This window comes from Petromyzon marinus, chromosome 33 (assembly GCF_048934315.1).
Source record: "Petromyzon marinus isolate PM22_M1 ecotype Great Lakes invasive population chromosome 33, UKy_Petmar_22M1.pri1.0, whole genome shotgun sequence".
NCBI classification, from domain to species: domain Eukaryota; kingdom Metazoa; phylum Chordata; class Hyperoartia; order Petromyzontiformes; family Petromyzontidae; genus Petromyzon; species Petromyzon marinus.
Genome location: NC_133699.1, coordinates 11,679,685 through 11,706,764, shown reverse-complemented (window position 1 = coordinate 11,706,764; position 27,080 = coordinate 11,679,685). Strand labels below are relative to the sequence as shown.

Below are 27,080 nucleotides of genomic sequence, written 5' to 3'. Positions count from 1 at the left end.
CCCTGCGTATTGACAAAAATACAAACGCCACCAATCGAGGCATCGATCCTCGAATCGAGCCGCGTGGAGACAGGGAGGCAATCGACATCGGCGCGCTACGGGTAGCCGCGTGTGCCGCCACGCCGCCGTTTCGCGATTGGTAAATCGCGGCCCGCGCGCGTGCACTCCCCCCCAACGTGCCCCTACGCCTGCCCCCCCTCGCCCGCGTGCCCCCCACCTGCGTGCCCCCCACCCGCGTGCCCCCCCACCCTCTCCCCCCTTCTCCCCCCTCACGTCGCGGGCAACCCAAATGGCGCGTCTCCGCTTCAAGAGCCTCTTCCTCCTCTACTTCGTGGCGTCGTGCGGCGGACTACTCTACGCCCTCTCGCAGCTCGGTAACGGACACCGAATGCACCCCACGCCATTCGCCACGAAGTGACGGCGCCCGTGCCAGGCTAGGTGCGCTTTGAGGCCGCCACGCGAAGTGTCCAAGGCTCGCTGGCAAGGAGGTCTCGGGACAGACCCTGCAGGTGCCATGGGGTTAGCTGACTGAGATGACCGGTAGATGCATCACCACCAGCTGTACCCCTACTGTGCCAGGCTAGGTGCAGGTGCCATGGGGTTAGCTGACTGAGATGAGTGGTAGATGCACCACCACCAGCTGTACCCCCTACTGTGCCAGGCTAGGTGCAGGAGGTCTCGGGACAGAACCAGCAGGTGCCATGGGGTTAGCTGACTGAGATGACCGGTAGATGCACTACCACCAGCTGAACCCCTACTGTGCCAGGCTAGGTGCAGGAGGTCTCGGGACAGACCCTGCAGGTGCCATGGGTCGGCTGAGATGACCGGTAGATGTACCACCACCAGCTGAACCCCTACTGTGCCAGGCTAGGTGCAGGAGGTCTCGGGACAGACTTTGCAGGTGCCATGAGGTTAGCTGACTGAGATGACCGGTAGATGCACCACCACCAGCTGTACCCCTACTGTGCCAGGCTAGGTGCAGGAAGTCTCTGCAGGTGCCATGGGTCGGCTGAGATGACCGGTAGATGCACCACTACCAGCTGTACCCCTACTGTGCCAGGCTAGGTGCAGGAGGTCTCTGGACGGACCCTGCAGGTGCCATGGGTTGACTGAGATGAGTGGTAGATGCACCACCACCAGCTGTACCCCTACTGTGCCAGGCTAGGTGCAGGTGCCATGGGGTTAGCTGACTGAGATGAGTGGTAGATGCACCACCACCAGCTGTACCCCTACTGTGCCAGGCTAGGTGCAGGTGCCATGGGGTTAGCTGACTGAGATGAGTGGTAGATGCACCACCACCAGCTGTACCCCTACTGTGCCAGGCTAGGTGCAGGAAGTCTCTGCAGGTGCCATGGGTCGGCTGAGATGACCGGTAGATGCACCACCACCAGCTGTACCCCTACTGTGCCAGGCTAGGTGCAGGTGCCATGGGGTTAGCTGACTGAGATGAGTGGTAGATGCACCACCACCAGCTGTACCCCTACTGTGCCAGGCTAGGTGCAGGAAGTCTCTGCAGGTGCCATGGGTCGGCTGAGATGACCGGTAGATGCACCACCACCAGCTGTACCCCTACTGTGCCAGGCTAGGTGCAGGAGGTCTCGGGACAGACCCTGCAGGTGCCATGGGGTTAGCTGACTTGAGATGACCGGTAGATGTACCACCACCAGCTGTACCCCTACTGTGCCAGGCTAGGTGCAGGAGGTCTCGGGACAGACCCTGCAGGTGCCATGGGGTTAGCTGACTGAGATGACCGGTAGATGCACCACCACCAGCTGTACCCCTACTGTGCCAGGCTAGGTGCAGGAAGTCTCTGCAGGTGCCATGGGTCGGCTGAGATGACCGGTAGATGCACCACCACCAGCTGTACCCCTACTGTGCCAGGCTAGGTGCAGGAGGTCTCGGGACAGACCCTGCAGGTGCCATGGGGTTAGCTGACTGAGATGACCGGTAGATGCACCAGCTGTACCCCTACTGTGCCAGGCTAGGTGCAGGAGGTCTCGGGACAGACCCTGCAGGTGCCATGGGGTTAGCTGACTGAGATGACCGGTAGATGTACCACCACCAGCTGTACCCCCCTACTGTGCCAGGCTAGGTGCAGGAGGTCTCGGGACAGACCCTGCAGGTGCCATGGGGTTGGCTGAGATGACCGGTAGATGCACCACCACCAGCTGTACCCCCCGCCTGGCGCTCCGCTCGTTGTTGTGAGGGTCGCTCCTCTACCCTTCGTCGTTGCTGGAGAGCGACTGCTTCCAATTGCCCAGTAGCAGCAGCGTCCTTCACGAGCCTCCTCCGGCATCAGCAGCGGCAGCAGCAAAGCCCCAAGAAGGCAAATAGCAGCCCCCCCCCCCCCCCCATAGGCAATACGCTCTCAATAAAGTCATAGGCAATCACAGTAGCTCAGTGTGTCAAAAGGGTCATCATCAGGTGCTTGCTAACAGCAGGAGACCCAACAGCCTCTGTAGACTGAACGAGGGATCGTCGTGGCAGTGGAGAGCACAGACGGTTGGATCTGCCAGTGATCTCGCTGGGTCAAAAGGGCATCACAATGCACGTGGGCAGCTAGGTTTCCCTGGAGGTGTCTACTGCGCATTTCATCATCTGTTTCCACTTTCCTCCTCTTGCCTTGTAGTGCCAAAATCATACCTGTCAACCCCTTATCAGTGCCCTACCCTATTGCAGAGCAATTCAGACCTTATTGCTCATCCCGTGCCCCTTATGAATTCCAACGTTCATCTCGACAGTCGGTCCCATCACAAGGGTGAAAGACAAAAAAATGTTTGCCAGTATTGAAACGTCTGTATGCCGTATGGACCTGAAAACTCAATTTCCCTGTTAAAGAATACGGAGTTAAACCGTATGGGTTGATAGCTATGCAATATTCTCAAGTAGTGCTCACGTCTTTCTTGCACCAATCTCTTATATCGTCGTCAAGCCCATTGATTCTCTCTGTTAGGTCTTCCTCCCTCTCCGGATCGTTTAATTTTTCCAAACAACAAGCTTTTTGATGTTTCTGTTGTTGTCCAATGGGTAGATAGCCAATAAGCAATGGGCAGCCGGCAATTACCGTAGACAGTCGCCGATACGCAATATTTTTAGCAAGTGAGCATAACCATTTTGCGATAATCATAGCCAATTGTCGTAAGGCAAGAACGAAAGCCGATAGACAATTGCCATAGCGAAAAAGTCCAGTGTTCTTAATTTTCAGATGGGGGCCACTTTTGCCGATAAGATATCATCAGTGTGAGGGCTGCTACACATTTTAAACCATTGGGGGGTTGACAGCAGCATGATGATGATGGGGCGGTGTTTTCCCTCTTTGGGTATTGTTGGAGGCTGCACGAAAGGCCACCAGGGGCCGCCATTGGCCCGCGGGCCTTGCAATGTAGAACACTGTGATAGGAAATAGTAAAAGCCAAAGACTACTGCAACGCCTTTCTATCTGGAACATCCAGTAAGATACTTTATCGACTCCTCTCCGTTCAGAATGCAGCTGTTTGGGTCCTTGCCCAAACTCTTCATGCAGAACATACCAACCCCTCATGCTTGCATCGCTTCACTCACTGTTTGCTGCTTAAATTCCGTTCACAATCTAAGGCCCTCCTCACATTCAAGGCCCTTGAGTGGCCTGGCACCTCCATATTGGGGAGTTGCTACTGAGACCGCACCACGTTCCAACAAGAAGTTCGAGATTGATGGGCTTGGATTGCCTCTGCATCCCCAGAACGAAGCTCAGGTCCATGGGCGGTGATCTCCGTGCCGTCGCCTCGATCCAAAAGACATTTCTGAAGGCATTGTCTGTTTCAATTCAGAGCCACTTCTCACCCAACACCACCCCCGATGTCATTGATGTAAAGCGCCTTGAGGTTTTATGAAAGTCGTTATATAAGTTGATATTGTTATAGGCAAGAGCCCGTAGGCAATAATTATATCCATTTGACAAGAGACTTTAGGCAAGAGTAAGTAGCAATAGGATTTAAAAAATGTCCAATAGCCAATTACGAGTAAGCATTGTCATTACAAAATGAACATTTTCGATCAGAACCATATAAGAAATGAAACCAAATATTGAATAAATAACATTCCCCACCGAAGGAATCGTAACCTTAACGTGGTGGTGGGATTTGTGTGTTCCAATGTCCCTCAGAGCTATGTTGCCTGGAGTCTTGTACTCCTGGTAGGGACTCCCTTGGCGGACAGGTCTGTGGAGGGGTTCCAGACAAATTGTGCCGAGGTTACCTGAAAAAGCTTAAAATTAATTCAAATTCGGAAACTGAAGGGAGAACTTCCAAACAATTTGGAATCAATTAAGTTCCTAGAATATGGTGCATTAAAGGAAAGCGAGGGTTGCCCAAAACAGTTATTTGCCTTCACGGCAGTGCACTCGCTGCATCCTCGAGATGTGTCTTAGGTGGCAAGGGTTTGAACTGGAAGCATCAAACCATATTTGCTGCAGGGCAAAAGTCCAGAGAAAGTCACGTAGGGAAATTCTATATGCTAAAACGTATATTTCTCCTGCTGAGAATGAGCAAAAACCAGACTAGGATGTCACAATGACAGGTTGAATTAGCTGGAATTTAAGACGAATCGATAGGCTGAATGGTTTAGTTGCTCCAAGATCGAATTGACGTTCGCCCTGCAAATTATGTCACTGTAGCCAACGAAGGCAAAACGTCGAACGGGGCGGAGCGTTCCCGAGCGCATTTCAAAAATTGCGACTGAACGCAGGGACGATATTTCGTCTCGCCGTCCGGTGCCGAATCGTTATGCGCCCCTCGCGCGCGCTCGCATCCCCCCCACCCCCGCCGCTCTCTCTTGCAGGCCAATCGTGCGACTGCCGCACGCACCTGGTGGCGGCCGAACAGCGCGAGTCGGAGCTCCTCTCCGAGCTGCGACGCGTGCGGAGGGCAGCGCGCGCTCGCGACCGCATCGGCGCCGGGCGCCGTGATGATGACGGCGGCGGCGGCGGCGGCGGCGGCGACGACGGCGGCGACGATGACGAGCGGCCGCTGCCTACGATCTACGTGGTGACCCCCACGTACGCCCGCCTCGTGCAGAAGGCTGAGCTGACTCGCCTGGCGCACACGCTGGCGCTCGTGCCCGCGCTCCACTGGGTACTGGTGGAGGATGCGGAGGAGCCGTCGGCGTTGGTGCGGCGTCTGCTGGAGGGTACGACGGCGGGCGCTGCAGCGAGAAGCGCCACTGCTGGGACGAAACACCGCTGCTGCTGCTGCTGCTGCTGCAGACGCCACCGCCAATTGCAGTTTGGCGAAAATTTTGTCAGATGACTCCAGTTGTGTTGCAGGCATGGTCGCGAGATGGGCATTACGGTGACGAGATGTTAACTCCCTTGCCTGGTATACAGGAGATCGAGGGTTCGATCCCAACCCTGATGCCTGTATATTTGGAGTTTGCATGTTCTTCCTGTGGTCGCGTGGAATTTTTTCCGGGTCCTCCGGTTATTTCCTCCACATTTAGATACGTGCATTTAGAGTATTTGGCTGCCAAAAATGTCCACATGATAAGCCACTTGCGCTATCATTTGTGGGCCAGGTCGCTCTGAAAAAGAGCTATATAGCTCAGTGGGCTTTACCTGGTGAAATAAAAAATAGTTTTGAGAAGTGCGTCGGCTAATTTAGTTTTGGCAGTCGGTCCAACTTTCTTTCTCAAATCTGCAGTTCTGTCTGGTGCAGGATGAAATATTATTCCAGCTTCAGTTCCTGAAGAAGCTTCCTGGCACGGAGAGCAAAATTTCAGACATCGTGTGGAACAACACGCGGTTCAACTCAAAATACATCGCAGAACTACACAGCTCCAACAACAGAATCCTACGCAGTTGTATGATTCCAACTGGTCAAATTATAAAATTAGCAGACCTATTTACTATATTTTTTCGTACAGAAATTAAATACCCCAATTATGGTCCCTCAAATAACTTCCTCTGCCTCGTAAAGTAGACGAAATTTACTTGAATAATCACAGGCAATTGGCCTTTCATCACATCTTCATAAATCAATCACAAATATTAACGGGAACTGAATTGAACCCGGGGCCACCATGTTCTTAGTGCAGCGCGCTAACCACGACACTCCCGCCACCCCAAAGATACAACAACCACAGATTTGCACGCACGCACGCACGCACGCACATTATAGCGCGATGCTTTTTTAAGACACCATGGCTCTTGTTTTTTGTCGTCTTCTCCCACCTCCGCCACCCCGACCAGGCTCGGGAGTCGAGCACACGCAGCTGCACGCAGTGACTCCTTCGCGGATGAAGCTCGCGGACTCGGACCCGCGCTGGCTGAAGCCACGGGGGATCCTGCAGCGCAATCGCGGCATCGGTTGGCTTCGCGAGCACCGCGCCGCCGACACCGGTGCCGTCGTCTACTTTGCCGACGATGACAATACGTATAGCCTGGAGCTCTTCGAGGAGGTGTGTGTGTGTGTGTATTTGTGCGCGTCCACACGTCATGCCAGTGGTATCAAGGTAGGTCTCTGTGGAGGAGGCTCGTTCGGGACGCTACTAGGCAGCGGAGGCGGCTGCCTTGTAACATCAAAAAGGAGGAGCGAGACGGACAACGAGCAGAGATCCATGCAACTAAAACGCAGCAAGGTGGCACAATGGGAAAGACAGGTGGTGTATCTGTCATCTCGGTTACTTAACGCATAACGACTGGGTTCCCGTGATCTTTCACTAACGAGCCTTCAATCCACCAGCTGCCATTTGCACTAAAGTGGCGGTGACATCACCACCATACTTGTGCCAACTTAGGTGTACTTTGAGGTCACGTGAAGTGTTGAACGCTCGAAAGCTGGTTACAGAACGGACCCAGTGAGATCACTGTGCTCCCCACTTCCACAAAGATCCCTCGTATAGTCTACTTAGGCTGTTGGGTCTCCTGTTGTTAGCGAGCACCTGTAATTGGTGTACGAGGGGGTGGTGTGACCATCACCATGCCTGGTTCCCTTTGTCTGCTCGGTGCTTATGTTTACACAACCGCACCTGGTACCCATTTTAGGCCGAATTGACTTCGGGGAGGCCCAAAGCACAGGTTCAGGTATTCACTGTTAGCCATGAGTGGTAATGCTGATGTTTACACAACTCTACCAGGTACTCATTTAAGACTGAAACAACCTTGGGGAGGCCAAGGGGCGGTATTGAAACTCGGGTTCATATTCTTAGCTCTTTCGGTAAAGTCACGTTGAAGGGAAACAATAAAATATATATAAAACAATATTGTTTTAAAGTCACGTTGAAGGGAAACAATAAAATATATATAAAACAATATTGTTTTATATATATTTTCTTATTTTATTGTTTCCCTTCAACGTGACTTTACCGTAAGAGCTAAGAATATGAATTACTGCAGTCACGAAAGATTTAAATCGAAACTCGGGTTGTCGGGTTTGTAGTGCGGCGTGCTAACCACCACACCACCGCTCGCTCCTCCCCTCCGCCACACCACCCTCAGATGCGCTGGACGCGCGGCGTGTCGGTGTGGCCGGTCGGGTTAGTGGGCGGCCTGCGCTTCGAGGGCCCCGTGGTGGTGGAGGGCCGCGTCGTGTCGTTCCACACGGCGTGGCGGCCCGAGCGGCCGTTCCCCATCGACATGGCCGGGTTCGCCGTGAGCCTGAGCCTCCTCGTGTCGCACCCGCAAGCCGCCTTCGACCCGGACGCGGCGCGCGGGGACCTGGAGTCGAGCCTGCTCGTGTCGCTCACGTCCGCCGAGCAGCTCGAGCCGCGCGCGAGAAACTGCACCGAGGTGCAGGACGCAGCGCCCACCTGGAGAGACCGGCAAAACCAGATCGTGCAGACAACACACCCACACGGGCAGGACACTCACATGGGCAGCCACTCACAGGGTCACAGGCAACACACTCACATGGGCAGCCGCTCACAGGGTTACAGACAACACATTCACATGGGCAGGACACTCACAGGGTCACAGACAACACACTCACATGGGCAGCCACTCACAGGGTCACAGACAACACACTCACATGGGCAGCCGCTCACAGGGTTACAGACAACACATTCACATGGGCAGGACACTCAGGGGCACAGACAACACACTCACATGGGCAGCCGCTCACAGGGTTACAGACAACACACTCACATGGGCAGCCACTCACAGGGTCACAGACAACACACTCACAGGGTCACAGACAACACACTCACAGGGGCAGCCACTCACAGGGTCACAGACAACACACTCACAGGGTCACGGACAACACACTCACAGGGTCACGGACAACACACTCACAAGGTCACAGACAACACACTCACAGGGGCAGCCACTCACAGGGTCACAGACAACACACTCACAGGGGCACAGACAACACACTCACATGGTCACAGACAACACACTCACAGGGTCACAGACAACACAATCACAGGGTCACAGACAACACACAGGGTCACAGACAACACACTCACAGGGTCACAGACAACACACAGGGTCACAGACAACACACTCACAGGGTCACAGACAACACACTCACAGGGTCACAGACAACACACAGGGTCACAGACAACACTCCGACATGGGCAGCCACTCACAGGGTCACAGACAACACACTCACAGGGTCACAGACAACACACTCACAGGGTCACAGACAACACACCCACATGGGCAGCCACTCACAGGGATACAACCACCAGATCCCTATTGCATGACCATCAAAGGTTGGGCAGGCACAATCCACACACATGTACAGGCACGCACACTCACTCGCTTGATGGCGCATATTTCACTTACATAAGCATATTCCTACCAGGTCACATGGGTATAATCACATCAGATCACATGGATAATAACACGAGATGACAGGGAGGAATAGCACGAGGTCACACAGGCATTAGCAACATGCTTGCATAGGCATAAAGCAACTCAATCGTACAAGTCATTTCTACACAGACACGCCACACTCGCCGTCACACACCCCTCACTCACAACGCACTGTCGCTGACACATGCACACACACATACGCAACCCTTGCACTGACACACGCACAAACTAATACAGGCATAACCCCGCACTCACAAAGGCACACAAAAATGCTGCGTGTTGGTGTATGTATGTTGAACTTCTTTCGCACCACCGTACGTAGCCAACTGCTAAATCGGAGGTATAAAGTTAGGAGAACAAACTCAGCACAAAAAGCAGTTCTAAAGAAATGTACGCACCAACAGGGATGCTTCATAACGCGTCCGTGTAAAGGTGTTCGGACTCGCACAAGTATACGTATTACAACGCAGAAAAGTGCACTTACAAGATGGGGGGGGGGTGCGTGCACATGCACGCACTCCGTTGCAGCAGTCAGGGGGTCGCGCAGGAGCAACGCGGTGTCTGTGCGTCTTGTGTGTGGGCAGGTGCTGGTGTGGCACACACGCACGGAGCGACCCAAGATGAAGCAGGAGGAGCTGTTGGCAAAACAGGGCAAGGGGTCCAACCCAGCCATAGAAGTGTGAGGTCCGCAGGGGGCTGTTGCGGACTAGATAGGCTGTGCGTGGAGCAGCGGTGCGGTGGGTATCGCGCCGCGCTCCAAACCCGGCGAGCCGAGTTTGATTCCCGCTCAAGGCCAAGATCACCGACATATATAAACTGGTCCTGGGCCTCCCTGAGGTTGGCTCAGGATTAAATAAGCACCTGGTGCGGTGTGTAAACGTCAGCATTGGGGATACAAAGGTGGCCGAGTGCTGACCACTCAGCCCCTCGTGTGCCATACTTATAGCTGCTCGCTAACAGCACTTGCCTCAGCAGCCTGTTAAAGGCTATACAGTGTTTAGCACACCGCGCTATGATCCTGACAACCTTGGTGGATTCCTGGCCATGTTGCACAACTGGTGCAACATGGCCAGGAGCCTGTACTGACACTCCTCTAGGTCAACTCAGCTGTAAATTTGTATCTAAAGAAGTCCGTAACCTGTCAACAGACGAAACGAGGGTGACGACATGGTGTTGGCCCCACCACCTTTTTGCCATTTGCCGCGTCAGCCTCAGCACTTGCACTTGTCTGTACGAGACAAAGCAGAAATCCTGTCTGTTGACCACAGTTGTCAAAATATATGACCAACAGGGGTGGCGCGGAACAGATGCCAGTATTTCAGACATCGAGAATGCATTGTTCACATCCTGCGTTCATGCCTTGTATGTGGGTCTGGGTGGTGACATGCCTGGAGGTGGGATTGGTGGACCATGCAAAGATCATGCGAGACATGAAGTGCAGGACCATGAGGTGGCGCCTCCAGGAGGCAGTACAGAAAGTGGGCTTCCGACTTACCAGAGTATTGTTCTCTTGTAAATGTGGATTGTTTACCGAGCGCTGCGGTTTCCTCCTGCATGCAACATTACTCGCAGAAACCTTATTGAATTTTTGTTTAAGATACAGGCCATGCTGAATTAAGAGATACATGCTTTAAGTTTGCACTCGGTGTACAAGATGTCTCATGCGCAGCCAGTTCTTCTGGCGCCGACGGCTTCCTTGCCTGGTACACAGGAGGTCGTGGGTTCGATCCTGACCCTGACGCCTGTATATTTGTAATTTGCATGTTCTCCCCGTGGTTGCGTGAATTATTCTCTGGGTCCTCCGGTTTTTCCTTCCACATTTAGAAACATGCGTTTTAGAGTATTTGGCTGCTACTATAAATTTGCACGTGATAAGCCACTTCGTTGGGCTATCACTTGCGGCCAGGTCGCTTCTGAAAAAAGAGCTATAAAGCTCAGCGAGCCTTACCTGGTCAAATAATAAAGTTTAGTTTAGTTCGTCTTCACACTGCACTCTTATGCGAGTTTCGGTGGGATCAAAATGAAGAGGGACCATCAAAGCCAACAGTGAGACCTGCTAACACGATGCAGTGCGCTACTGTCGTTGACCTCGAGCCATTGATGACAATTTCACAATCCTATGCCAGGGACCGCTTCCTCCACAAAACCACGGTAGACTTTCCACATCGTACTTATTGTGATGACCCCAGAGAGATGATGGGCTGAGTTTAACCCCACCTGGGCATTAACCCACCAGTTGAACACCGACTTTCTCCCAGTTGGATTTTCCATGGTCAAAACACTCGTGAACCAGGTTATAAGTTTAACTCCTGGGAATTAACTCAACCCAGTGTCGCTCCAGGATCAATAAAATGGTGGTTATCCTGTAGGGCGATTGGTCTTCGCAGTGGGAATGTGGAACTTCCATCACTGTGTCAGGGCCGCTCATTTGAACAGGGGAGACACTTTGGACTTGGCTACGAGAGCCCAATTGCTCAGCTCCCTTACGGCTACCGTTCTGTAACAAGAGTTTTCACACTCGTCTTCCGACAAGCCGTGGAAGTTTTCACGTAGAGACGAGCCACGCGGAATTTTAAAGACGGCACCGCGAGAGGCGTTGCCGTTGATGCTTTCCCCCAAAGGTGGCGAGTTTGTTGTTTAAACAGTTTGCACTGTCGGGTCACGAATACCATTCAAAAGGTATGTGTCGTGGCCGTGGTACTGGTCTGATTGCAATTTGTAAATACTGCACCGTGCTGTAATTTTAATTTAAGGAATAAATTAATTGTTGAGTGGCTTTGTCAATTCAGTTCGTTTTGGAGCCAACGTCCCGGTATTTATATGAACATTGGGCAGAGCTCATAATCTGTAAAGTGGCCGTCTCTTTTATTGACATGAGAGCACTACCTCGGATACTTGAACAGAATCAATGCCACATATCTCTCTCTCTTGGACTGTCAAAGCATCGTTATTGGGGGATTAATCTGCAAGGCATCAGAACACGTTGCTCAATTTGTTTTTACATCTCAGCTCTGAAGACCATTCCGAACACAAGTAACAATCATATACACCCCCCCCACCACCAATTACACATTCGTCCAACTTGATGTATCGCCAGCGACACTCAGAATGAATATCAGCTAAAAAGCAATGTTCCCAGTGTTTTCCGATTCTATTCTCAAAAGTTACGTCTCATCAAAGCGCTTAATGTTATTCCTTTTAAGGGTTTCCGGTTAACTTTGAAATAGATTTTCATATGATTTATACGCATTACATTTTACGTCGAGTTTTGATTTATTTGGCCGTTCATTTTGTGTCCAGGGCCGACTTGCGTTGCCACTGTGTGTTGCAGCCCAGCCTAGCAGTGGCATTGTGGGACCGTGACAGACACTGGTTCGCCTGTGGAGACCGTTCCGGGACAGGATGAAAAACAAAAGCTCTTACAAAGTAGACCGACAGAAGAAACTACCTTTAACTGGAAATTACAAACCGATTTTATTGAGCTGTGACCACAACGGTGCATTGACAAGATTTTTGGGGACGGATAGGGGATTTGAAGGCAATTAAACAATTGGCATTGTTAGTGCCCATCTCCAGTTATGATTCTAGGAATAATAGATTTCAGATGCTCCTAAATTAATCATGGCTAGAACCATATAAAAGTGAGGCTTTGGTCTGCAGTTCAGAGGACCTCGCTCCACTTCACGCAAGACACTAGGTGATTTCTGAAAACCTCTTTTTGCATGCAACTCCTGTTTCCGCAGCATTGTGTGATGCAGGAGCATAATGCAACATAAAAACATTTTCCAAAGCCTACTTTAGGAGCCGCTGTATAATTAACAACTTTGACCTTGAGAAGGTTGTGAACTGAGATGTGTTGTGGTTAAAGGTGGGAGCGGTAGTGTAGCGGTTAGCGCGCTGCGCTACAACTCGGCGACCCGAGCTCAATTCCCGCTCATAGCCAACACCAGTGACAATTATCTCAACTGGTCATATGCCTCCCCTAGGTCGACTCGGCCTAAAATGGGGAGGCAAAGGCGGCCTAGCGTGGTGTTGGCAACCCACCTCCTCGTAAGCCATGCCGGCCTTCATAGGTGCTCGCGAACAGCACTTGCCCCAACATTTTGTTCAGTCTTTGTTAAAGAACGGTGGATAACTGCCGCTAACAAAGACTAATTGTGCTGTGGCCGCTCAAAGCTGGGAGAATGCGCACAGCCAACAACCGGAGTCAAGCAGCAAAATTTTGAGGCAGCCAAGGAGTCGAGGAGCCGAGAGGTCGCCGAGGAGAGACCGTGTCCGGAACGAGACACTGCGTCTATCCCAGAGGCAGGGCGTCTTTCAGGCCCAAGGCTGTGCCGGTGTGAGACAACACGAGTCCTCTCTGCACTGAGCGCGCGCGAATTCTCTTTACGCTGCGAGCGGAAATTTCTCACTACTTTAAGGAGGGTGCGTTTCTCTTTAGCCAAGGTACCCCAAGCCATTTTGTGTTCTCTGCCCACTGCCTTAAGGACGTTCCCAATAAAACGCGGTTTTGGCCTCAAAAACGTTTGCGTCCAATACCAGTCATACATTGTGCATCTCTCACCCCACAGCCAGCTTTTAACGGTGAAAACATAAGGGAGACCTTTATGTAGCAGTGGATGGATCATAGTGAAATGACAGCATAGATGTAACTGACAGTTTGTACAGCTTAACCAGCCTGACACATTGTTGACCATCTGGAATTATTTTAATTTTAAAAACATTGTTCTTTTTTTAACTATGACAACTGTGACATCGATATCAATGGGACGGTTCAGCTTCCGCTTTCTCATCGTACGTTCCATCTCGCTACCTCCGATCTGCCCCGAGTGGCCTCCATGTGACGCCCCGTCTCTCGAACCGGACGAGGCGAACGTCGTTTCTCTGTCGCAGCTCGTCACCTGGAATTAGATCTATTCCTCACTCGACCACACATCAGCGTTGGTGTTGTCCTTCTGTCGGAATCCGAAGACTTCGCTATTCTCCCACGCCTCTTAATGTCCTTTTAAAGTTCAACCCACGAGCGTTATCATTTTAATAATTAATGATTGTCATTTGATGACATTTGGAATTTCTTGCTGCAAGCGCCATCGTATAATTAACGCATGCGGACCATGGCAAATTGGATCACGGAACTGCTTTCTGAATTAAGTCTCGTCAAATCGCCTCATAAGAGGTGGACCTTCTCATGTCCTGCTAAAGAGGCACTTGTGGGCATGAATATCAAATCGAAATATTCTATTCTCAGAGCTGGAATCTGGAACACTGAATGCAAACCACATTGACCGCGATGGGATTAAAAAATAAATGGTGACCAGGATGAAACCATGAGCTTCCGTGAATTTGAAAACCTGGTTGAAATCATGGGTAGCCTCAACCTAGACTTGAACCCAAGATCTTCGTAGCAGTGACAGACGCCGAGCCTCCCGACCACGTCCAGAAAGGGACATCTCTCTCTTGGCCGGTTTCTCCCTCCGCATTTACAAGCACGCATGAGCATTTGGCCGCTATAAATTTCCGTGTGGCGGAGAAGCCATTTTGTTGAGCTATCAATTGTGACAGCCAGGCCCCTCTCAGCTTACGTAAGCTCAGAGGGCCTCATCTCGTAAAATAAAAAGCTCTTCGTTTATATTGAACGTGGAAGCCGTCACATCAGGCCTGCCCAGCGGCAACACCGGCGGAGGAATCGTCGCCGGTCACGAAGAGGTGCGTCTTCTTGGAGGAGGCGAGCATGTGAGCGGCGCGGGTGGTGCCGACGACGGCGGCCAGGCGCGTCGCCTCGTAGCGCGAGTAGAGCACCGTGCAGGTCCACGCGGCGTCGGCCGCGACCGCCGACGCCGTGCGCAGCATGTTGCACACCTCGCTGTAGAAGTGCGGGTACGTGGGCAGCTCGTAGAAGATGAGGTGGCGCACGCCACGGATCGAGTAGCTGCAGGGATTTGGGGGTGGGGTGGGGGTGGGGGAGACGTCGCGCGTTAGCGTGGACGGTCGGACTGTCGGACGGAATGGATGTTCCCACGAATGGATGGACGAGGGATTCTCACGTTGGTGGAAAGGCAATTGGGCGGATGAAAAGACGGACGTTAACACACAGGTGCATGGATGTTGGTGCATAGAGATGGATGGAGAGATACGTGTGGCTGCGTAGTGTAGTTCAGTGCAGTGCACTGGTATGCGAGTGGTATTGCAGCGCAGCAGATTGTGTACGTGCACACGCACAGCCCTTCGTCAGTCCACTGCTAGATGAGGGTCACCCTGTGCAGGTCTTGGGGGTTATTTGACCGTGTCACCACGTCGGTCAGTGCGGAATGGTGAAGGCAGGAAGCACAGACATGGGTGTATAGTAGAATACTACAATATATATTGCCACACTGCTGGTCACAGCATAGCCCCAGCGGGCCTATTAAAGCCTATTGAATTGCATGGTCGAGTCGCCCATCCAAGTACCATCCTGGTTTGAAACGCGTGTTCAGCTTCCGAGATGCGACAAAGTCTCGGGGCTCACTGCGGGCGGTTTGGTCGCGGTAGGCACGGGTAAATTGACGTGTGGCGTGGTGCTTTCTGCGCGCCGAGCGTGGCGGGCGGGTGCGGTTGCTTCGCCCCACCGCTTGTAGAAGTGGAAGCGCTCCGTGTAGAGCAGGAAGGGCCGCACGCCGCGCAGGAAGCTCTTGCGGGCGCGCACGACGCGCACGGGCGGCGTGTACTCGCACACGTGTGCCGCGCGGACGCCCTCGCGCGCCAGGTGGTTTCGCAGACGCACGTAGTCGAAGTACGACGGCACGAACACCATGGTGTGCGCCATGACGGCGTCGCGGTACTGGGGCAGCACGTGGTCCACGAAGTAAGCGAACCTGCGGATAGTAGCACGTGACAATTCTGCTCCGCGCCACAGCGATTCGACGAATGCGTACACACGTACCCATGTACGTGTGTACGCGTGCGTGCGTGCGTGCGTGTGAATAAACCTGTGTGATAAGTGTAAATGTGCGTGTCGTGCCTGGCGTTGGCAATCTCAGTGGCGCTGTCGGCCTCGACTCGCTGAAACACGTGCGGGAGCTGCACCACGACCTGGCTGATGGAGCCCAGCAGTGGAGCGTTCCTCACTTGCACCTGCACACACATACACATAGACTGCGTGGTCACGTGCGAGTTCCTATTGTCTGCGTGCTCGTATCTGCATGTATCTACCCGTGTGACCACGTCTATGCCCCAGCGTGTCCATGTTTCGTGTGTGTCTCCATGTATCGTTATGCTCCCCCCCTCCCCGCCGCCCCCCCCGCACACCCCCGAGTGTTCGTGCGCATTTCCCCAAGAGTCCACGTGCGCCCGCGCGCCCGTGTCACCTGGCCGCGGTAGTTGCTGGCGTGCCGCGACACGAGAGCGTGCAGCAGCGGGTGGGGCAGCGCGCTCAGCAGCAGCGTCTGGCGGTAGTGGCGCGAGTGCCCGTCGAGGCTCCAGGGCCGCACGCGCGAGAAGTCCACGCCGTGCGGCTCCAGCGGCTGCAGGTTCACGTGCGTCGCCAAGTGCTGCCGCAGTGGAGGGTGGGGGGCACGGCGACGGTCACGGCGGAGGCAAGAGGTGCCGCATTATCCCCGTTCTGTACGCGCGCTGTTGCAGTTAACCCTTTCCCGTTCCGATGACGTACGTACGTGTACGTCAGTCTTTCTTCCGATTCCCATTCTGATGACGTACGTGTAGATCATCGCAACGAAGCTAAAATAACTTCATTGGTACCGAGGCTCCCACAGGGCAATGCAGGAGGGCGCGTGGCACAGTTTGGCGCCAGCTATCGTAGAGTTGCCCTCATGTCACTACGGTTCTCTGCGCCGAGTACAATGCAATTGAAAACAATGGCGCTATGTCTCTCTCGAAATAAAATTAATGCCGAGCCGTGATTCAGAGGCTTCAGGCAGCTTCTCAGTCAGCGATGGCAATTCCACATTTCTGTGCCATGTTTTCGTGCCTCCTCCATAATCGTTGAATTACCCACAAACCACTCAAATGGGATTACACATTGCAATATCGCCCCCGATAAGTAAAATGACTGCAGACTGTCTGTGAAACACAGCACCTTCACGATAGCTAAGAATGACGCTCATGCCAATTGTACTAAATAATGATTAACGTGCATTTTTGGGTGCGTGCATAGGTGCGTGCGCAACCATGACGTGCTCCCAGTTCTGCATGAGGTAGACGTCGGTTTGGTCCAGCACGAGCAGCTCGATGGACGAGAGGAAGTCGAAGTCTCGCGTCGCCTCCCCCGGCGCCCCCAGCACCGTGCGCAGGCCCAGGGGCGATGCCACCACCACGTCCGACGCGTAGAACGGCGCGTAGAGACGCACGCCTCGCTTCAGCAGAGCCATCCCTGTGCGCGCGCGCGTGAAACGATCATTGGTCACTTGGACATTTGTGGTTGCCACGATAGCGAGTTGTTAACTACCTCACCTGGTATACAGGAAGAGGTGGGTACGATCCTGACCCGGACGCCTGCTGCTGCATATTTGGAGTTTACGTGTTCTCTCTCCCCGCGGTCACGTGGACTTTTCTCCGTGTCCTCCGGTTTTTCCCTCCGCATTTATTTAGCTGCTATAAATTTCCACGTAAGCCACTTCGTTGAGCTATCATTTGTGGCCTGGTCGCTTCTGAAAAATAACTATATAGCTTAGTGGGCCTTATCTGCTAGAATAAAAAAAAATAGTTAATTTTTTCCGCTTCAAATGGCGATGCGCATTTGTTTGCTTGTATGACGCGATAATTTTATCGCCGCGAGCATCGGAGGCCACGCACCGAACCGGAAGTGGTCGTCGTTGTTGCCGGAGAAGATGGCGAGGTAGTCGTCGGGCCGCCGCAGATTGTGCGGCTGCTCCTCGCCGGGGTCGCGGCCGAACTCACGGTTGAAGCGAGCGCGGTGGCTGACCTCGACGCGCGGCGCTCCCTCGCGGCCGTCCCCACCCAGCAGCGCCGCCAGTGTGGTCACCACACGCCACGCCGCATCGCGCGTCGGCACCACCACCAGCACCTGCAAGCGACGGGGGTTCGGACGCGTGCGGGAAAAACACACAGGACGGAAAAGCAAAGACAAAGATTAAAATTTCACCCATATATCCTCAACAGACTGTTCGGGCAAGTGCTGTTATAGCGAGCACCTATGAAGGCCGGCACGTCACACGAGGGGGTGGGTGGCCGACACCATGCCAGGTCGCCTTTGTCTCCCCAGTGATGATGTTTACACACCACACCAGGTACTAATTTGAGGCTGAGTCGACCTAGGGGAGGCCCCATGAGCGGTTCAGATATTTTTCACTGGTGTTGGCCGTGAATGGGAATCGAACTCGGGTCGCCAGGTTCATAGCGCAGTACACTAACCGCTACACTACCGCTCCCCAACACACACACACACATACAAGCACACATACACGCAAAAAACAAGGATACACAGACATGTGTGCATGCCAATATACATAAACACACTCGCAGACACATATATATACACAGACACAAGTACACACATGGATAGGCACGGACACGCATACACATGGTGGTCACTTAGAAATGGAACGTTCAATGTGGCCGTAAAGGTGAATGGAGTCATGCACAAGGTGAAAGGTCAGGACCTGAGTGTCCTGGTTTCAACCACCCATGAATAAGCCGGGTTTTCTAGTGCAGCGAGTTGACGGTCATAATATTTTTGGGTTTTCAATTAATATGGCCTCACGTCAGCTTGAGAATTGTACATGTAGCTTTGACCACTTTTCTAGAACAGGATACATTAGAAAGTTCAGTGGGCACTAAGAGGTCATTGGAAAATGTTTCTCATTTGAATATCAACCCTTTGATAAATTTGGCAGCTTTTCAGTTGGGCAAGTCCCACATAGCGACGAAACTTCACATTTAAGTTTGGTACGTAATTGGATCATCTTCACGAGACTTATGCCCTTACTACGGACAGAAGGATGGGACAGAGCTAATGCATAAACGCTCTCAACCTTAAGAAACATGGGTTCACTTTCACCTTCGGACGGGTGAGGCCCTGGTCCCGGAACTCATCATCATCATCATCATCGACGTCGTTTGTGTCTTCCGCTTTATCCTGAACTTGTCCGCCACCGTCCTCTCCGGTGACTTCCCTTCTGGCTCCGCCGCCTCTCCGCTTGCGCCCCCCGCGGCCTCGTCTGCTGCTCTCGGCGTCGCGGCGCCGCTCGGCACGCCGCTGCAGCACGCCGTTGTTGGCTAGCACGCGGCCGTTGGCCTTGAGCACGTGGTTGAGCACGTGCAGGCAGTAGAGGCGGCGCACGTCCTCGCCGGAGCCCAGCGGCGAGCGCTCGGGGTAGAAGACGTCGCGGTACGATGTGAACAGCGACCACAGCTCCTGCTGCAGCGGCGTGAAGAAGGGCGCAGGAGAGTCCGGCTTCACCGGCTTTCCGTCGCCTACCGGGGAGAGAACAGATGAAGAATGAGACCGAGTTATTTGCCATCGCGGATCTTTGGCCCTCCTATTCTGCCCCTTATCTGCACGTGGCAGCGCTCGAGTGCCCGTGTGTGCGTGATAATTCTAGTGTTGGTACGCAAATGTACGCAAGGCGTAGTTGGTTAGCGCACTGCGCTACAAGCTCGATGACCCGAGTTCGATTCCCGCTCACAGCCATCAACGCCAGTGACGACGATCTGTACCGGTCCTGGACCGCCGCTTGGTCGACTCGGCCTCGAACGAGCACCTGTGTGGCGTGTGTAAACATCGCCACCGGGGAGACGAAGGCGGGCCCGGGCGTGATGCTGGCCACCCACCCCTTTGTGTGCCGTGCCGGCCGTAATAGGTGCTCGCCAACAGCACTTGCCACCCTAACAGTCTGCTGAAGGCTACACGGGGGAACATTTGTCTTGCGCACGTACCGTGTGCCTGCGCGTTCACGTGTCTCCACGTGCGCTCCAGGGGGGGGTGCAGGGCGAGTGGCGCAGCCGCCGTTCCTAAGCGGGGGGGGGCCCCGGCCTGCTTCTCCAAGCTCCACGAGCAGTGCAGCTGCCCCAGGCATGGCCACTGATGAAACACACGTACGCGCACACACACACACACACCCACTCATCCCCTATTTATAATACATAACACAATAATATTTCTAATACATAACACAATAATATTTCTAATACATAACACAATAATATTTCTAATACATAACACAATAATATTTATAATACATAAAACAATAATATTTATAATACATAACACAATATTTATAATACATAACACAATAATCATGAGCATAGTGGTGGAGTATATAAGTAACACATAAATAAATAACCCCCCATCACATATCTGCCCCTCCACGTTGATTTTCTATCTTGTTTTAGTTTTGCGTCAAACTTTGACCCATAACAACTGAGAGGAGGTCCTTCCCTATAAGCAGTTACTCAGCATTGGTTCAAGCCAGCCTGACTTTGCTGACCAGACACTGAACGTTAAACCTGGTCCAGTTTGCTTGTGTAGAACCAATGCTGCTGAAATTATGGGATCCCAGGCCGTGTTACGGGAGGTGTAAAATTACTTCACGCCAAGAGACAGATATGCGAAGGATGTGCATTGTCTGCTTATTTATTTATCCGAATTTTTAATTTGCGATCAGATGCTTGCGCCTTAATAATAAACTCGGGCGATTCCCTGTGAATGCATCACACTTCCTGTTGACTCAACTTCTTTCTCTGGGTAATTCCTGGCCTCTAACCCAGGAGGAATCCAGAGAACCACCACTGACTGTGGTGGTTGATATGTTGGAGGTGGTGGTGGTGATAGCAGTGGTGAAAAGAGTGGCGGCAATGGAAAGTGTTGGTGGTGGCTGTGATGACCGCAGTGGTGGTTGTGGTTGAAGCACGCTGTTCGGATCGGTAGCTCCGGGTTTCGCGCACTGTGCTAACACCGCAGCAACCCATGCCATTTCCCGGGCCACGAGCACCAACAATGTCACGACCCCTTGACAGGCTCCACCCAACTTGTGCAAATAAACGACGGTCCGTTTCAAGCGCAGTCGCTGCACAAACCTTCACGATCTCCGTACTCCGGTTGCTCCGGTCGAGCAGCGTCTTCACCTCCCCCGGCTCCAGCTCGTACGCCAGGTGCTGCACGAACGGATCTGAAGCCACGGCACAGCGTGGCACAGCACGGCACAGCGTGGCACAGCACGGCACAGCGTGGCACAGCACGGCACAGCGTGGCACAGCACGGCACAGCGTCAGGCTCCGCACACTCGCTGCCGCAAATCAACTTACTGGCCCCACCTTGCTGTGTGTCCAAGTCGTGGTTACAGCGCTCAACTGACAATCGGAAGTTTACGGCTTCCAATACCAGCTGAGGGATTAACCCGGCCCAACACCGTTTTTCCTCTGGGGTCGATAAAATAACTACCACTTTGCGGGAGCTGACAGCAGTAGTCCTATGGAGAGTATCTCTTTGCCTTGTCATAGGAATGTGCAATTTCCTTCAATGGCTTAGGGCTGTGAGAAATAAAACTAACGCTATGACATATCAGCAGAAAAAAACTATCCAGGTGCTGAGCATGTGAAAGTACGTAGCAAAAAATTGAGGTGTAACACCAGGACACCTGTAAGGTGATCACTATGTTTAACGCACATTTTAAAGCATCTGGATACCATGATGTAGTATATGATGTAGATTATATGCACTAGAATAAATAATGTAACATATCAAGCGTCTTGTACAATACAAGCATTTGGATACCTTTTGCAGTATAGTTACGTAGCATGGTTTTTCTGTGCATACCAGCATCTTTATCAAGCCACTTTAATAATTATCAATGTGCGCCATACCCCCTCTCCACCGAGCCCCCTTCCCCGCCCCCCACCAGCCCCCCCCCACGCACGGTTTAAAGCAACGGCCTCCTCCGCTCACCATCTGAAGACACCTGCATCACGTCTCCTTCCACCTTCTCCTCCTCCGTGCCACTCTGGACTGGGACGACGGTGTCCAGGCTGAAGGCCTTGGCGTGCACGCGATCCACAAACTGGCCCTCGAAGCCCGCCAAGTCGCCCGCCCCCGCCTCCGGCGGCTCCTCGCCCGGTGCCACCTTCTTCCCCTTCTGCTGCGCTGCCTTCAAGCTGCGGCCGCCCCCCTTTGAGTTGGCGACGCCATTTTTGGTTTTCGTGCTGCCCCGTTTAGCCTCGACGGTTTCATCCTCTGCATCGGTGCTGCTAGCGTCCGAGTCTGTGCTGCCCCCTTTTCCTTTACCGTCGCCTCCGCTGGCAATCGTGCTGCCCTCTTCTGCATCAGTGCTGAGAACATCGTCCTCCTCTTCATCTTCCCCTTCATCTTCCTCCTCCTCAGCGGAATCGTCGACCTGCAGAGACAGTGTGCGTGACTGTTTACGGTGAAAAACTGGAGGACGTTCGCACAGTTATGGAAACTGCCTGATGATGCTCGTTTTAACAAACATCAAAACGTCCGTACCCAATAGTTAAACGTGTGTGGACTGTTCTGAAACATACTACTGGTGGTGCTGCTGAAGCAGGAAAAATGTGGCACGTTCATTCACGTCACAACTTTATTAGTTGTCTGTGTCAGGTGGAGGAGGGATGTATGAATCAAAATAACATCCCACCTTAAAGGGTCTCCCTGGTCAAACAAGTATGAGGTGGTGTTGATTCCAGTTGGAGACTCCCACCCCATGCAGTGGTGAAAATTTCACATTGCTATGATCAGGTACAGTTGAGCCATACGATCGTGATAATAATTGTTGCAGTAACAATTGAATAACTGTGAAGGAGACAGGGATAAAGAAACATTTGTCGCTATATATATTTCCAGCCCTGAAATTAGTGGCTTCCCACCATAAGAAATACTAAGACAAATGAATGATGAACTCCTGGAGCCTCTCCTCATCACCACTCACCACTGCCCCCTCTCCCTTCTCCTCCTCCTCTTCTTCTTCCTCCTCCTCCTCTTCTTCCTCCTCCTCGTCGCTGGTCTCGGCTTCGTTGCCACCCAGCAAGCCGACTAGCTGCTGGTAGTGCGAGGGCGCCGCTTCTGCCTCCAACTCCTCGTCCACCTCGTCCGAAGCGCTCGACTCGCCCTCATCCAAAAGCGTCTCCTTCATTCGGACACGCGGGTTAATCGGGGACGGGGGGTTACAAGGGCATGAGTTAGCAGAAACAAAGATCCCCCGTGTAGCCTGAGGCAGGTGTTCTATGTGAACACCGATGAAGACCAACATGGCTCACGAGGGGTTGGTGTGGCCAGAAACACACCTGGCTGCCTTTATATCCCGAGTGATGATGTTTACACACCGCACCAGGTACTCATTTAAGGTTGAGTCAACCTAGGGAAGGCCCAGGAACGGTTTAGGTATTTGCCATTATTGGTCGTGAGCGGGAATCGAACTCAGGTCACCGGGCTTATAGCGCAATCTGCCAACCACTGCACCACCGCTCCACCCGATCCGCCAATACAAAAAAAAGATCCCCGTATAACCTCAACAGACTGTTAGGGCAAGTGCTGTTAGCGAGCACCTATGAAGGCCGACACAGCATACGAAGGGGTGGGTGACCAGCACCATGCCCGGCCGACATGGTCTTCTTCGTGGCAATGTTTACACATTGCACCAGGTACTGATTTAAGGCCCGGTCAACCTATCCGCCATACACTCATACCAATACACACACACACCCAGCTGCAAGCTGCATGCATCCATGCCTGACAATGCCACCCCTCCATTCACTCATGTGTATGGCCGTGATTCTCATCACATCCTCACTGCTCCACATTTCCTATAAACCCAGCAGCATTCGGGCGCATGCAAGGGGATTTTATAAACCCCGACTAGCTTACTCACCACTTTAGGGGCAGGATCAGAAAACGCTCGCTTGGAAGCCCTTGTGGGAAGAAAAACAGCAGATGTTAAACGTTATTCTTTACCAGAGAAATCATTCGTTTGGGCATATCCGGGGGTCTTCCTGTTCACACGAGTAAAGGAGTGGTGCTCATATCATTCTCCGTTGGCTACCCTGCGTAGTAGTACTGGAGTAGTGGAAATTCCACATTGTTATGGCGGGGCCAATCATTCACTATGAAAGACATTTGACCCAAGTGAACACATTTTAGTTGTGCAGTACAGTGTTGTCAGTTATGCTTAGAAACAAAAAAATCCCCAAAATTACACATTTGAACCTTATGTCGGGACCCTGGGCTCCCGAATAAACGGAAGTCAAAATCACAAATAATTAAAGTATTTTTGGCGACTCCATCCCACCACGCACATAAACGCCGCGACCCACCTGCCGCGGATCATTCTGCTGTCATGTCGTCCGAGCGCAGCAGGGACGAATGCGCAGTAGAAACAAAGCTTTTAAACTTTGATTAGCGCATCGTGTAGAGCTCGTCGAGAGGAATAGATTGCCCTATCGTTCGCCTTCAACAGCCATAAAATGACGTCGCAACGCAGTTTATGCGAGAGCTGGGGACTTATGGGACCCTGGGGTCCCGCCATAAGGTTCATTTGTGAGTAATACTGCCCGAAGAGGAGGAAATTATGAAAGGTAACGTTTCGGCAATGTCCCTTCTTGAGGAATCTAAAAAAATAATCTCCCAGAAGCCTAAGAAATAACCTCTCAGGACCAATGAGAAATGAGCTCTCGCTTTGCTACGAAGGTCCACTGCCCAAATCGTCGTCAGAACAGTGTAGTGCCTAGTCTGTTGTCCTTCCCTGGCGTTATAAAGCGGGGCTGTTGTACTACACGACACACACACTCGCTTCATGCTCGTAAATCTCAAGAATGGTGCGGACCTGTACTTTGTCTTCCCGCAACTTGTACTGCATTTTAATTACTCGTTCCGCTGTACGCAGCTACCATAGCCTACAATACACGTTAGATATGCTGGTCACCCATCCAAGCCTCTATCTATACAAACCTGCTTAGCTTCCCAGACATTAAAAGTATACGGTACTATTTTTATTTTACCAGGTAAGGCCTACTGAGCTGTGTGATCTCTTTTTCAGAAGCGACCTGGCCACAAATGACAGCTCAGTAAAGTGGCTCATCACGTGCAAATCTATAGCAGCCAATTACTTGACGGTACTCTTTGGTACTTTCGGTAAAGTCACGGAGGTAGAAAAAATAAAATATCAAGACGTATTCCATCGCAACACATGCGACCGCCTTGTCGCTTGTGTTGCGATCGAAACGTTGTGATCTTTTATTTTTTCTTCCTACGTGACTTTACCGAAAGAACTAAAGAGTATGGATTCTTGCAGTCACGAAAGCTTCAAATCAACTATTTGACTCTGATTTAAAGCTTTCGTGACCGCAGGGATTCATATTCTTGGTTCATTCGGTAAAGTCACAAATTTTCTTGCTGTGGTTTTCACACCTGATGATGATTGCTTGTGTTGCAGTCGGAACGTCGTGATAATTTTATTGTTTTATATTTTTATTATTTTATTGTTTCCCTTCTATGTTACTTTACCGAAAGAACCAAGAATATATTTAACTCTGGTCGTATATAATTCCACTTGAGGCTATGAGTAAAAGAAAACACTTAAATCTGACGGCGTACGAGATGCGTGAGACTCGACAATTAAGGGGCAACCACGGTGGCTAGGAGATGTTAACTCCCTCGCCTCGTATACAGGAGGTCGTGGGTTCGATCCCGACCATGACGCCTGCCGTATATTTGGAGTTTGCGTGTCCCTCTGTCTGTCTCTCTCTCCCCGTGGATTTTTCTCGGTGGTCCTCCGGTTTTTCCTCTCCACCACATTTGTAATCAACATCGCGCTGCTAATACATTTCCACGTGACGATTTAAGCCCCCTTCGTCGAGCTTACCACTTGTGATATTAGCTACTAGAATCACACAGAAGTGTCTGTCCGTCCCATGCGTGACGTCACTCCACATGAGCCCCCCCCCTCATGAATATTCATGGCCGGGTGAATTTTTACACGACCGCAGAGGAAGGTCGAGCCAAATTAAATAATTGATTACGCAAAGTCGCTTCAAATATGACGACGTTTCTTTACAGAAAGTGACAGTAAAAAATAAATCTACACAGCACAGTGCTACATCCGTGTGTGACGTCACTGCAAAAGAGCCCCCCCCCCTTCATTAATATTCATGTCCACGTGGAAATTTACACGAACGCACAAGAAGGTCGCGAACTCCACCTGCCGCACCCCTCCCCTCATTAATAATCATGAGCGGGTGACGTCACTCCACATGCCGCAGCCCTCCACAATAACCATTAGCGGGTGACGTCACCCCACATGCCGCACCCCTTCCCAACAACCATTAGCGGGTGACGTCACTCCACACGCCGCACCCCTCCCCAACAACCATTAGCGGGTGACGTCACACCACGTGGGACAACCACCCCGTCCCCTCATTAATGAGCTGAAAACTTTTTTTCCATTGAATATTTCAGATGTACCGCAACATTCACCGGTCCTAGGACGGGTAATACAGCTCGTTCCAAATAAAAACCTCAACAAACGACGACCGCCCCCCCGCCCCCCACCACCACCACACGATTGCTATGCACGGCGTTAATCTCCTCCACAAGAGGAGAATTAAAGACAACCCCACGCGGCGTGACTGCGGCCACCAAGAAGCAAGACAATGGACCACCACCACCACGTTGCGAACCAATGCATCCTACTGCCCGGAGCGTACTGAGCAGTAAACAATTCCCGCGACTCCTCCAGCCAACGCAATGTGTCCACATTGCGGACTTAAACAAATACTTGGGACGTGTGATTTACACGTACACGACGCTGGAGAGTGAGAGAGAGATCGCTTGTGATATAGCAAGGTCGCTTCTGAAAAACAGCTATATAGCTCAGTGGGCTGTTACCTGGTAACATACAAAAACATATTTAGTTTTAGAGCGCTGTACTAAATTGGTATCTGTTAGTGTGTGGACAGGAGGTAGGAGGGGGGGGGTGCTAGGGTACGGCCACGCCGCCCAACTCGACGCACCGCAGCCCGGCCCGGAGGCGCTAGGCGAGGTCGGTGCTTCACCGCCGGCCTCGCCGAAGCGGCTCGATCGACTGACCCCTCGGTGACCGGGTGATCCTCGCCGAACTGCTTGAGGTGCTTGCGCTGCCGCTTGGACAGCGACTTGACGATGTCCGCCGTCTTCATTCCACGGCGGCGCTTCATGGTGAACGAAAAACCCCGGGAGAACGAATGAAACACCACCCGCCCCCTACACACACACAAACACGTGCGGCGCCGCGTGTCGCACACGTGGTGGTGGTGGTGGTGAACGCGCCTTGAGTCGGGCGCCCCCTCTTAAAAA

At 52.3% G+C, this 27,080-nt stretch overlaps 2 protein-coding genes across 3 annotated transcripts; one reads left to right on the top strand and one right to left on the bottom strand.

Annotated features, from left to right (window-relative positions):
* Positions 1-95: 95 nt before the first annotated feature.
* On the top strand, positions 96-11,559 carry B3GAT3 (beta-1,3-glucuronyltransferase 3). Its single transcript, XM_032965148.2, has 5 exons — positions 96-374; positions 4,819-5,166; positions 6,224-6,432; positions 7,472-7,762; positions 9,373-11,559. Exons 1-5 carry the CDS (start codon positions 290-292, stop codon positions 9,469-9,471), a joined length of 1,032 nt encoding a protein of 343 aa, XP_032821039.2. The 5' UTR covers positions 96-289; the 3' UTR covers positions 9,472-11,559.
* A 678-nt stretch (positions 11,560-12,237) lies between these two features.
* UTP25 (UTP25 small subunit processome component) lies at positions 12,238-27,059 on the bottom strand. Of its 2 annotated transcripts, XR_012945898.1 has the most exons (14): positions 26,835-27,059; positions 23,623-23,662; positions 22,684-22,881; positions 21,687-22,131; positions 20,819-20,910; positions 19,679-19,823; positions 18,801-19,216; positions 17,576-17,807; positions 16,951-17,153; positions 16,132-16,314; positions 15,786-15,898; positions 15,394-15,639; positions 14,383-14,717; positions 12,238-13,093 (listed from the first exon to the last, which is right to left on the bottom strand). XR_012945898.1 is itself a non-coding variant. In XM_032965147.2 (13 exons), exons 1-13 carry the CDS (start codon positions 26,939-26,941, stop codon positions 14,441-14,443), a joined length of 2,697 nt encoding a protein of 898 aa, XP_032821038.2. In that variant the 5' UTR covers positions 26,942-27,059; the 3' UTR covers positions 12,238-14,440. The 2 variants fall into 2 exon arrangements, 1 of the variants encoding a protein (XP_032821038.2); XM_032965147.2 differs by having other exon boundaries at positions 12,238-14,717.
* Between the last annotated feature and the right edge of the window lie 21 nt (positions 27,060-27,080).